General features: G+C 45.0%; 1 protein-coding gene across 5 annotated transcripts in view; it reads left to right on the forward strand.

Annotated features, from left to right (window-relative positions):
• The window catches only part of LOC147622592 (protein transport protein SEC31 homolog B-like), a 97,803-nt gene that overhangs the window by 36,509 nt on the left and 48,661 nt on the right, over nucleotides 1-12,633 (forward strand). For 3 of the 5 annotated variants that reach the window (XM_086822114.1, XM_086822115.1, XM_086822116.1), the window contains exons 6-13: nucleotides 8,720-8,828; nucleotides 8,929-8,986; nucleotides 9,097-9,194; nucleotides 9,289-9,408; nucleotides 9,495-9,561; nucleotides 9,666-9,772; nucleotides 12,080-12,210; nucleotides 12,293-12,633. The exon at nucleotides 12,293-12,633 is cut by the window's right edge and continues 248 nt beyond it. In XM_086822114.1, coding sequence (XP_086678240.1) covers nucleotides 8,720-8,828; nucleotides 8,929-8,986; nucleotides 9,097-9,194; nucleotides 9,289-9,408; nucleotides 9,495-9,561; nucleotides 9,666-9,772; nucleotides 12,080-12,210; nucleotides 12,293-12,633 — 1,031 coding nt within the window. The remainder of the gene's footprint in view (nucleotides 1-8,719; nucleotides 8,829-8,928; nucleotides 8,987-9,096; nucleotides 9,195-9,288; nucleotides 9,409-9,494; nucleotides 9,562-9,665; nucleotides 9,773-12,079; nucleotides 12,211-12,292) is intronic. The other 2 variants (XM_086822117.1, XM_086822118.1) reach the window with 1 other exon arrangement.

A 12,633-nucleotide genomic window follows, 5' to 3' on the forward strand; every position in this document is an offset into this window, starting at 1 on the left:
CTCCTGCATTTGTGCACTTAGAGATGATGGACTCAGATGCTTCATCGTCGTCGAGCGAGGAGGCAGTTGACTTCACCACAAAGGATACCCGGGAATGGATTCTTGACAGTGGTGCTTCCAGGCACATGACTCCGTCCCGAGACTTCTTTTTGGATTTGAAACGGTAGTCAGGTCGCATTTTCATTGGCGACAACTCCACCATTCCGATTCACAGTGAGGGCCGGATGGAGATTATTTCCGATGGCAAGGGGGGCAAGCATGCCTCCCGTGTTCTTTACGTCCCTGCTCTTGGTTGTCATCTTCTGTCAGTGCATGAAGTATGCAAGACTGGCTTTTGGGTGGAATTTGAGGAGCATTCAGTTGCTCTACGGGACCGTGAGACTGGCCGAGTTGTTTGGGAAGGCGGTGTGGAGAATAGTATCTACAAGCTCTCTGCACTCTCCTCATTGACAGGTTCTCAGGTCAGAGATCTGTTGCACTTTCGTTATGGCCACTTAAATGTGGATGCATTGCGGCGAGCTTTCTGGGACCAGATGGTGGTTGGCTTGCCAGATGTTGGCAGCAGGCAAGGACGTTGTAGTTCTTGCATACGTGGTAAGCAGCACAGGGAATCCTTTCCGAAGTAGGCTTCTAGGCGGGCTTCAAAACCATTGGAGTTGATTCACACTGACTTGTGCGGACCTCAGCAGACACCATCATTGGGAGGATCTCTCTATTTCATGCTGCTTGTTGACGACTGTACCAGATTCACGTGGGTCTACTTTCTTTCACAGAAGAACCAAGCTTTTACACGGCTCAAGGATTGGCACGTGATGCTGGAAAAAGAGTCTGGATTGCAGGTAAAGACTCTCAGGGCTGACAAAGGGGGTGAATTCTCTTCAAATGTTTTTATTAGATTTTGTGCAGACCATGGCATCAAGAGGGAACTGGCCAATACAGGATCGCCTTCAGAGAATGGTGACTTGCAGGAGGAGGTGTATGTTGAGCAGCCTCCAGGCTTTGTTGTTCCAGGATCAGAAGGGATGGTTTACAAGTTACGTAAGGCCTTGTATGGTCTTAAGCAGGCTCCTAGGGCTTGGAATCAGAAGATTGATTCCTTCTTTGTTCGTATTGGTTTTCAAAGATCGGTTGCAGATCCCAACCTGTATGTCTTTCGAGAACGCGCATGGTTACGATTATCATCCTTTATGTGGATGATCTCATTCTCACCGGCGGTCATGAGGAGCACATTGGCATGACGAAGGCTGCCTTGTCAAAGGAGTTTGAGATGACCGACCTAGGCTTACTCCACTTCTTTTTGGGATTAGAGATCTGGCAGACCCGGAGGGGGTTTTTGTCTCTCAACGGCGGTATGTTGAGCGGTATGTTCATGAGTTGCTTGAGGCCTTTGGGATGGAGAACTGCAAGCCTATTACTTCACCGATGGACCCAAATACAAAGTTAACTGTTAATGATCCTTGTGAGCCAGTTGATGCTTCGCAGTATCGGAAGTTGCTTGGTTCATTGATCTGGTTGTTGAACACCAGATTGGACTTGAGCTTCTTCGTGGGGCTGTTGAGCTCTTTTATGCAGACGCCATTGAAGTCTCATTGGGACGCATGATTGCGGTTCTTGCGGTAGCTACAGAGTACGAAGGATCTAGGACTCTTTTACACAGGAGGGGATTTAGTCAGACTCCAAGGTTGGAGTGACTCAGATTGGGGAGGAGATCTAGACACGAGGAGATCTACTTCAGGTTACAGTTTTACCCTCGGCTCAGGAGCAGTAAGAGGTAGCCAACTATTGTCCTATCTTCGACAGAGGCAGAGTACCGGGCTGCTTGTGGTGCTGCTTGCGAGGTTGTGGCTGCGGAGGCTGCTAGGCGAGATTGAGTTTCCATAGAAGGAGCCCACAGTCATCCAGTGTGATAACCAGAGTTGTATAGCTATTGCTCGGAACCTGGTCTTCCATGCCCAGACCAAGCACATAGAGATACAGTATCACTTTGCACGTGAGAAGATCTTGGCTGGTGACATCTTGCTACTTTATTGTTCGACATAGGACAATGCGGCGGACCTCTTCACGAAGTCTCTACCTCAGGCTAGGCTCAAGCGCTCCCTAGGGTTGATTTCAAGCCAGGAGCTGAGAGGGGGTGCTAGAAGTCATCTCCCGTCTTTATCAGACACCAGGGCCTCTGTTGTGGGTGTGCCCGCCCGTATTAGGTGTTTTCTCATTTTTCCCCACTCTCCATATTTTTTCCCCATTTTTCCCTGTTTTTCCATGGTGTGGGTGGCTGCCCTATGCTGGCAGGATGACCCAGAAGCTGGCCGACTGCACTCGTGAGAGCAGAGTTACACGCCTATCTCTCTCCTTCTCTTGTGCTGTCTATTTTCTGCACTCTACTTGCTCTTGTGGTCTTAGATTTGGTTATCATCTCCGCTGCGTATTTTGACAAATAGAGCCCTTTGTGAAGGATTGCCACCCTCTTGGTCCACCAACACCATCAGCCCCATCCTCAAAGCAGGAGATCCACATGATCCTAATAATTATAGGTCGATCATGATTGGCCACACATTGGCCAAATTCTATGGATCAATGCTAGAGGCGGAGCTCAGTTCATTTGCAGAGAGCCAGGGATGTAGAGCCTTAGGAAAGGCTGGCTTTCGGAGGAGCTACTCTACCCTTGACCACATCTTCACCCTCCGTGCCATCATCGAGGAGGGTAGAGCATGGCTGCATTGTGGATTCTTGGAAAGCTTTTGATACTGTACCCTGAGCCTGCCTCCTACATGGTCTATAGGAGATAGGAGTCCCATTTGACATGGTTTAGAGCATCATCACCCTCTATGAGTCCGTCACCGCCCGAGTGAGAGCCCCAGGAGGTACATCACAGGAGATTTCCGGCACTATTGGGTTGAAACAAGGCTACCCTCTATCACCCACTCTTTTCGGCCTCTACATTGATGAGATCTCGAGTTTCATTGACGGATTAGGCGGGGCTAGTCCCACACTGGCAGGCATATTGATCCCCATACGACTTTATGCAAATGACATCGTCCTCCTCTCAGACTCAGTCGAGGGGCTTCAGAGACAGTTGGATGCCTTATAGGACTTTTGCACTCAGCGGGATCTCTCTGTTAACCTTGGTAAAACCAAGGTAATGGTCTTCAATACCTCTCGCTTCTTCACATCCAGATTGAGCTTCACATATAGAGAGGATCTTGTGGAGATTTTCTCATCCTATGTCTACCTTGGTGTCACTTTCAGTGGCCCACGTTTCACCATGCTTCTTGCAGCACATGCCAAAGTGACACGGGGTTATGCAGCGTTGAGCTTACCTGAGCGACAGTGCTTCCAGGCACATTTCCAGGAGCCCAAGAAGAAGGGCTGGCTTTTTGACACCCTCGTCACACCAGCCTCGGTGTATGGAGCAGCCTTCTGGGGGCAGATATATCTGATGAGGATTTGTAGCGAGTTGAGAGGCCCCAGGTCATGATGTTCTCTCGTATGATGCGCAACAAACCATCAGTCCCACACTAGATTATCTAGGTAGAGTTTGCTGCAACCCTAATGCTTGCCCTGGAGTTCTCAAGACAGCTAGCACTTGAGGGCCACTCTGGAGTATGGTATGCACTAGTTTCCACTTGGTTCTCAGTATACGAGCTCCGCATGGACCAACTACCCCCCCCCCCCCCCCCCCCCCTTTCAGTACCATTTGGACTCCCCTTTTCTCCGGCTCTCTCACAAGGATACCAACCGGGTTATCTGGTTAGATCTTCTCAGCCTCTACACCCATTGCACATGGATCACACCTTCGGAGCTCCCCACGAAGATGCACTTCTACAGAGATCACTTCCTCACACTCACTGAGGATGGATTCATCCAGCAGCCGGGCTACTTGAGTGTTCACATGTCCCATGCCATGCGGATTGCGATTAGCTAGATACGGGTTTCATCCCATCGCCTCAGAGTGGAGACAGGTAGAGCTGAGCGCATCTTCAGAGTCGGGAAGCTCATACAGAGACCTAGCGAGGAGAGGATCTGTCGATTATGCCACAGAGAGGTTGAGACGGAGGAGCATTACATATGCCGTTGCCGAGTATACTATGAGATCCGCGGGAGGGGATCTCTTAGTACAAAGGGCTTTGTGTGAATATATGCTCTTATGTGTGTGTGTGTGTGTGGAGTGCGTGTGTGAGAGCATATCTTGATACAGAGTTCTACACCCACTATTGGGCACTGATGACGTTAGTGGGGATGTCGTAGTATCTAGTCCTTACTATGCATAATGGAGTTGATAGTTATATAGTCTTGTTGGTTGACTACCATGAGTATATACCATGCACGTTCCTAAAAGGTGAATTTGGGCATGTTCTTGGTTTCATCTAGGTATATAATTCAGCCGTATTAGCGGACATGCAGATTTCACATTGTGAAGTTTTCGTTCGAGTTGCGGCCAGTTGATATTGTGCTTATTCTTTCTATCTTTAGCGGTGCGTTTGCCCTATCAACTACTTATTTGTTGCACTAATTCTTTCTATTTGCTACTTCTCTTAGTGCTAGGCTTCATTAGGGCTGAGTCTACCTTGCATCTCCGGAGGTTTGACAGAAACTCAGTACGAAGGGCTGTGTGTGAATATATGCTCTTATGTGTGTGTGTGTGTGTGTGAGCATATCTTGATACTACAGAGTTCTACACCCACTATTGGGCACTCATGACGTTAGTGGGGATGTCGTAGTATCTAGTCCTTACTATGCATAATGGAGTTGATAGTTATACAGTCTTGTGGGTTGACTACCATGAATATATAACATGCACGTTCCTAAAAGGTGAATTTGGGCATGTTCCTGGATTCATCTAGGTATATGAGATCCGTGTGAGGTTTCACTGTGTATTTTGTGAGGGATTTGGTCCACTCTCTAGGATCATTGACTTCCAGGACCAACGTTGCCTAGGCCTCTTCCTACTTGAGCTCCGCAGACACAGGGACACCTCCTTGAGAGAGCTTTGGCCCCAGCCACCCGCCCCCTCCCTCACCAGCCAACCATCACCAGTTTCTTCCGGACCCAGGAGGTGGAGGACACCGATATAGTGGATCTTGTGGACCCTCCACGATCTTCTATGGACCTACCTCACCCGAGAGGAGTTACCTCAGACCGAGCCTTCGCACTCTAGCGTGCCCGACGCCCCCGGCCCACTCGTTGGCCACGATCACCTCATCAGCTCTAGATCTAGGACATGCTCCACCACCATCGAGCTACCTTTCCAGGTGACATAGCTGAGGGAGACCTCTTGGCCATACTCATTAGCCTCATGCTTGATATTTTGGAGTGGTATACCATCTACTGGGAGCTGATGCTGCTCTCATTTTTCTTATGTTCTTAGTATTTCCATGATGAGTTTCCATGGACAGTTTTGTATCACCCAAGTTAGATAGCTATGTTTATGTTTTCTTTCTATTTTATTTTCCATTCCATGGTGAGATATGCCATGGACATTATTATATCACTTTGGTCTCATAGGCCATGTTTAGGTGTTTGGCCATTTCTATGTGAACAACTACTATTTCACGTGGGAACAAGTTGCACATGTAGGTACTTAGGTCAGCTAGAGAACTATGTACAAGTTTTATTTTTCTCCTCCTCTTTAATATGCCTTTTTAAATGTACATGTTTTGGATTAATGTGCCTTTTGAATGTGTACATGATTGGGATCAATATGCCTTTTGAAATGTACATGTTTTGGATTGATGTGCCTTTTGAATGTAACACGATTATAGATGCACTGGGTAATATCTCCTAAGAATGAGAACTATTTGATATTTTTAAAAGATTCTCTAAAAAAAGATCCATTTTTAATCATATTTGGAAAAAACCATGATGCTTACATACAATCATATCTTAAAGTACACTAAATTTATATGTTTTAGGACTCTCTCTCTCTCTCTCTCTCTCTCTCTCTCTCTCTCTTATTGCCTGTGCACCTCCACATCCATGGAGCGCTTCCATCCACCATAGCTGCCCTCTTTGATCCTGCAAACCCTAACCCTAGACTAGGTATTCAACATTTGGTATCAGAGCCTCGCTCTTCCTTCCCTACAACTGCACGGATCAGTGCTCATGACTTTCTCTGTGCATCATCTCTGCTGTCGACATTCCCACTCTTGACCTTCATGCATTGCCCTGGCAACGTTAGCTGTGCTTGCCACCTAGTCCCGACCTGTAGTGCCACTGCTCTTCACTACAGCTTCAGCCTTCACACGCCTATGCATCTCATGCTCGGCCTGTCTCCCGAAAGCTGAGCTGTCGTCGGACTCTGCCTAGCCACAACACCCTCTCCTCACTGACCTTTGCCCAGAGCTCACGCTTCCTCCTTGGCGGCCCTCTCCTCCGAGCCTTCTCTTACCAACGTGTGCACAGCTGGTCCCATTACTGCTAATCCCATCACTCCTTCAACTTGCTGAACCCTTCACGTGACTTTCCCTACCTGCAAATTCAGGCTGGCTCATTTATCTGAGGAGTGTGAAGCAAAGATTCATTTAAGGCTTGTGGAGTAGCTTTAGAGCACCTAGTCAGAGTGCTAAAAGTAGTACCTGCAAAATCCACCCCAAACTCAGATTGGGGCTTTTTCAAAATTGTGCAGAAAATCACCAAATAAAAGGCATCTACATTTCACAAAATTGAGGGCTTTTCAAATTTTAGGGCGAAAATTGCCTAATTAAAGTTTTTGTAAGCCATAACATTTGGGGCTTTCTGCAAAATCAAGGCATTAGCATCACTAATTAAAGCCTCACAGAAATTTGGGGGTTTTCAAAATCAAAGTGATAATCCTCTAATTCATCACTTCAGCAAATTGGAGCTTTTCCAATTTCTGAGTAAAATCAGAAAATTGAAGCCTTTGCAGGTAATAAATTTTGGGGATTTTCTGATTTTTAGTCAAAATTGACTAATTAAAGCCTCACACAACACATTGAGAGTCTTTTGGGGTTCTCTGCCTTGACCCACGGTCCTTAAGTGACTGGCCAGGCATCCATTGCTTGGCGTCGGCGTCGCAAGAGGACTCTTCATCGACATTCCAGCTTCGGAAGTTTTTAAAACTTTCAAAATATTTATGTTTTATGTGTGTTGAGTCATGGGTCCTCTGCCTGGTATGTCCCCCCAAAATTAAATGTAATAATCTCCTAAGTGTGTCAGTTTTCCTGTGATGCGTAAAAGGGCCTTGAAGTTATAAAAGTCTCCTTTCCCTTTTGATCCCTTTTCTAATCTGCCCGCGCGCGCGCGGGGGCGGGGGGGGGGGGGTTATTCCATGAGTAGACTCGTAGTTGTCAGGTACGATTTGTACGATACGATACCGTATGGGAAAATACGGTATGATATAATTTTTTTTCCTTGTTGTACGATAAAATACGGTGTTTCTCTCGGTGGCTGTGCAATTTGGATTGATTGCTTGCAGTGGTCGGAATCTTTCTTCGGCTGGGTGGAATGGTTGCATAGATCGAGATATGGAGTATTTTAAAAGGAGGGAAGCATCATAGTATAGAGGAAGCTCAAACAACCATAGACAAGCAAAAGCAAGACCATTTATCCCAAAAAAAGTTTTTTTTGAAAAAACATTTCGGTAAAATTTGTTTTTCATGAAAAATCCGCACGAGTCTGTACAATATCATACTGTACAGTATTCCGTATGGTATGATGCTGTACGCCATACGGACTCAACTATGAGTAGACTGAGGTAGGCATGGGTGTGAAAGGTCAAGTCCTCTTATCAGGCTTGTCATTAGAGTACAGGTGTTGGCTCACAGAGTTCTTTTGTTTCACGTGAGCAGTCTCGGGCCCAACCCTTCGAGCCCTATGAAGGTCTATCTCTAGACTTTTCCACCTTTGATCCGAAGGGGGGTTTGTAGGGTATTTTGGAGCTTCATGTGAGTGAGTCCTTAATTATGTGTACGTGTCTATCATGTATGTGTGTGAACAGCCTCTAAGGCAAGATATTATGTGTGTTTGTGTGTGTATGTAAGCAGTGATGTCAATGGTCATTGAGTTTGCCATGTGTCACTGCTATGTGTGATTTGATTGAGTCAAAAGATAAGCTTTGCAACCTATAAAAGTATGTACGTGGTGTACTTCGAATTATGAATCCAATATAAATTGAGTTGTGCAAGTATCTTTCTCTAGAGCATTACATTGCTCTCTCTAACTCTCTCTTTGTCTCTCTCTCTCTTACTGCCTGTCCACTCCACAGCCATGGAGCGCTTCCATCCACCATAGCAGCTCTCTCTGATCCTGGAAACCCTAACCCTAGACTAGGTATTCAACAAACGTGGCAGACATCTTCACAAAGGGGCTTCCTAAAGACAAGTTTGAAGCTTTTCGCAAAGCTTTAAGCTTGATACAGTTTGTGATCTGAAGTGACTCCGATGTCCGTACATCCATATTTCCATTAATAGGGATTGTGACATATGTTACTGGAAATGTGTGTTAGGCATTAGTATTGGTTTGATGACATTTCCCTCAGCAAGAAGTGTCACTTGTAGACTATGGTTTAAGTTTATATCATGACTATTGGATTAGCTGCCATGTGTCATCCCGTGATTTTAATCATATCAAACTTTTAAGACTATATAGGCAAGCTGTTGATTACCCAATTTTGTTTTTTAAGGAGTGTTCAACATTTGGTGCTTATTGTATCAACCGCAGTATTTACTGCTACTTTTCCTCATGTTTTCATTCATCTATGCAGTTTCACGGATCCTAACAACAGAAGGCCTTGTGCAGCCTTAGAATGGAACCCGGAGGGGGCAACTCAGCTGATAGTTGCTTCAGCTGATGACAGATCCCCTTCTCTTCAGGTAGTTGTTTGTCTTCAACTCAAGGCAGTGCATTTGACTGGACCTATCAGTTTTGTAACTCTAGGTATGTCTTAGAGATTGACTTATGAGTATGTTGCAGGTTTGGGATTTGCGTAATTCTATCTCGCCAGTGAAGGAGCTTGTGGGACATACAAAAGGTTTGCAGGCCTTTTCTTTTTTGAGTGCTAATCTCTTGCCTTTGAAGGTCAGGAATACCTGGTTGTTTTGGTTTAAGTGATTGGTTTTGCATGGTTGTAACCTTGTGCAGGTGTTGTGGCAATGGCGTGGTGTCCGATTGACAGTGCTCTACTTTTATCTAGTGCCAAGGACTATCGTACCCTGTGCTGGGACACTGTTTCTGGAGAGGTATTAAACGATTCTTCTGTTTTTTCTATGCGTTTTTTTCCCAAATTTCAATCAACGGTATTCTAAAGGTGATGCTTGGTGATGGACAGTGCAGATCATTTGTGAGCTCCCGGTCAGCAGTAACTGGAACTTTGATGTTCAGTGGTCTCCTCGTATAGCTGGTGTTTTGTCTACCTCCTCTTATGATGGAAGGGTGAACTTATATAATATTGAGGTGAGAGCTAATGATTGATAGCAGATCTTGTAGGTATTTACTTACTGGGGCAGTTTCTGAGTTATGTGGCTTTCCCCCCAGCTCAGGCCTGCAGTAGGATGCTGCCAAGTGAAGGTCATTTTGGTGGATCAGTAGGTGCTGGAGCTTCTTCAGGTGTTTACTTATGGAAGCATGTCTTTCTGGTTGTCTTAAATTTATTGCACTTTCAAGTAGAATACACCTCTAATAATTCTTCTTCTTATGTTTTGTGTGTCCAGCATCTATGAGAGCTCCAAAATGGCTGAAGTGTCCTGCTGGTGTGAGCTTTGGGTTTGAAGGAAAGCTCGTTTCTTTTGGTGTAAAGAAAGGAGCTTTAGTATCAGAGGTGGGCGTTGCTTTGCTTTTCATCTTTCTTTTGGGCATCACAATCTTTTTTCAACCTATCTGCACAATCTGCATGATTTTTTGTGAAAATCATCTTGTACACATGCATGCACACACACACACACACACACACACACATGCATGCATTACATACATTATACACATTTTTTTTATAGTGAAACCGCTATCTCATTACGGAAAACAAATATACATTCATAGCTGTCCCAAAGTACTACTCAGTTTAGAAACAGTGGGAAAACACTTCTGGTTGCTGGAAAATGCCTCCGATTTCATGAGAATCTCAGAGGGATTGTAAAAGGGTTCTCTGGAGGTAAGCAAAGAGCTGAAGAGAATCTCCAGAGCAGAGCAACTGATTCCGAGCATGGTAGATAGTCCACAATGCCCAGAATTTAGTCCAGTCAAGGAAGTCTGTATAATCTGGCAGTGAAGGAGAAAGGAAACTAAAAAGCTAGAACATTCGTCCGAAACGCCTCCCTAGAAAATGAGCCTGTACATGTCCGGACAAATCATCAAGAAAATGTTGAGAGTGAGAGCAATACCAAAGAAGGTGAGGCACTGTCTCTGTAGCATGGGAGCACCACCTACAAGATGCAGTGGCTATATGCCTTCATGCCAAGAGAGATCCCGCTGGGAATACCCCAACCAGACATCTCCATAGAAACAGTACATTACATTCACACACTTTTTTTTTTTTTTGTAAATCCATGAACAGTATATTATCAAAGAAATTTACATGAGAGTCTCCAAAACGGAGAGCCTCAACGGGAAATCAGAAGCAAAGAGAAACTATTTCCAGGCATGACTGATGAAGATCTCCTTGGTGGCAAGCATCATAAACAGATTGCCGTAAGGAGCTTCTAAAATACTGATAAGATTGCAAAAACGGTTTCCCAAAATATCTCATGTTGTGATCCTGCCATATGGTCCCGAAAGCCCAATATCTGACCCAGTACAAAAGTAAAGAGTAATGGACCGTGGTTGTAGGGAGTATGCCAAAAAGCCAAAAGTGTTTCCCAAAAAAAGAGTTAGGGAAACGAAGGCGAAGTAACATGGAAATTTTGCGGATGAAGGCCTTAGTGCTGGAGCACGTCCAAAACAAATGAGGCACCGTTTCAGAAGGGGCCATGCATCGAAGACAAGAAGCAGATGCAATCCTTCGTTTAGCAAGAGTGACCCCCACAGATAAGGAACCTGTAAGACAACGCCATAGGAAAAGCTTTTGCTTGAGAGGCAATTTACTCCTCCATAAATTGCGAAGATTCTTTCGCCACCAAGCAAGTGATTTTGTCATATGCCAAAGAGAATTAGCATGTGAATGAATCCATGGTGATGGCTGGAGGAGAGAGTATGTCGTCCTAACCGTTAGGTCAGAAAGAATAACAGGATGAGAATTTGAGCCCACCGGGTGTAACTGCCAATCCTGTAATTTGTCCCTGTTAGATAAAGGAGGGATGGGAAGAAAAGGCTGCAACAAGTCAGCAATTTTCCCCCAATGAACCTGTGATGCATGGCTAGTGGATAGGAAGCCATAGCTTGAGGGAAGGAAAGCATTTGACCAGTAGCATCAACAACATCATTTATGCACCTAATCCCCAATTTGCTGAGATTGTATGCCCGAATCGGCTCTTGCAGGGCTAATGGAGAATCAAAAACAGCACTCCAGTAAATGCTTTCCTGCCGAAGGGAATTGGCATGAGACAAAAGGAGGGGTGCCCAATGAGCATGCGAAAGGACCTGTTTCCAATCGCAAATAAGTGAAGTGGCAAAAGGGCAGCCCGGGATAGAACCTACAAATCTGCCCAAAATGACCTCCCAGTGATCAGTAATCCATGCACCATGTGCAGAAGTGCGTAAGGCCGTGCACATGGTTGCAAGCATATGAGTCCATGGCTACGTCTGACGAAAAAAGGTGAGTAGGAGAGGAATTTTCCTTGCCAAGACATGATGCGCAATATTCAGCACATTCAATCCGCCATGCATCCTCGGGGAACAAACTTTTGCCATCTGCATAAGTCTTAAAGCTATTACATTCACACACACACACACACACACACAGACACACACAATTACACACACACACACATGAATGCATGCATGCATGTATATAAGTACATATACATACATGCATACATGCATACATATATATATATGTGTGTGTGTGTGTGTGTGTATACATACATACATTATAATACACACATGCTTTTATTTCATACATATTTATCTTTTTGTTGTGAAAGTTTTTTGTGGTATTTTATACCTTAATGCATTATCCTAATTTCTGGATCAGTTGAACATCCAATCTCTTATTACTGAGGAGGACTTAATTAGTCGATCGAAGGAGTTTGAGGCTGCTATTGAAGATTCTGGCAGTAAGTCCTCTTTGCGAGCTTTATGCGAAAGGAAAGCTCAAGGATCTGGGTATGTGTTGAGTGGATGTGACCCCTGTGCCTAGTAATTCTTGGTTTAAAAGTACCCCTCTAATTTGTGAATGGCATTTTAGGTCTGAGGAGAAGAAGGAAGTGTGGAGCTTTTTGAAAATCATGTTTGAGGAAAATGCCCGAACCTCTCTTCTCAGTCATTTGGGATTTGTCCCACTGGCGGCTGAGGACAGTAAAGTAGAAGGGGATGGAAGCAACGTTGAAGATTTGAACGCAGACATGACAGAAAAGCTGAACCTTCACAATAGCACACTTGAAACTATTGGTGAAGATTTGGGTTTCCTCGGTGCTGTTGAGTCGGATGTGCAACAAGGAAACATTATCGATGATGGAGCTGATTTTTTTAACAACCTCCCTACTCCAAAGGGGGTCCTTTCTCCTCAGTTAGTACCAAATGATGAGA

The sequence above is a fragment of the Cibotium barometz genome, chromosome 28 (assembly GCF_041138505.1).
Source record: "Cibotium barometz isolate CiBa-2024 chromosome 28, ASM4113850v1, whole genome shotgun sequence".
Taxonomy (NCBI): Eukaryota; Viridiplantae; Streptophyta; class Polypodiopsida; order Cyatheales; family Cibotiaceae; genus Cibotium; species Cibotium barometz.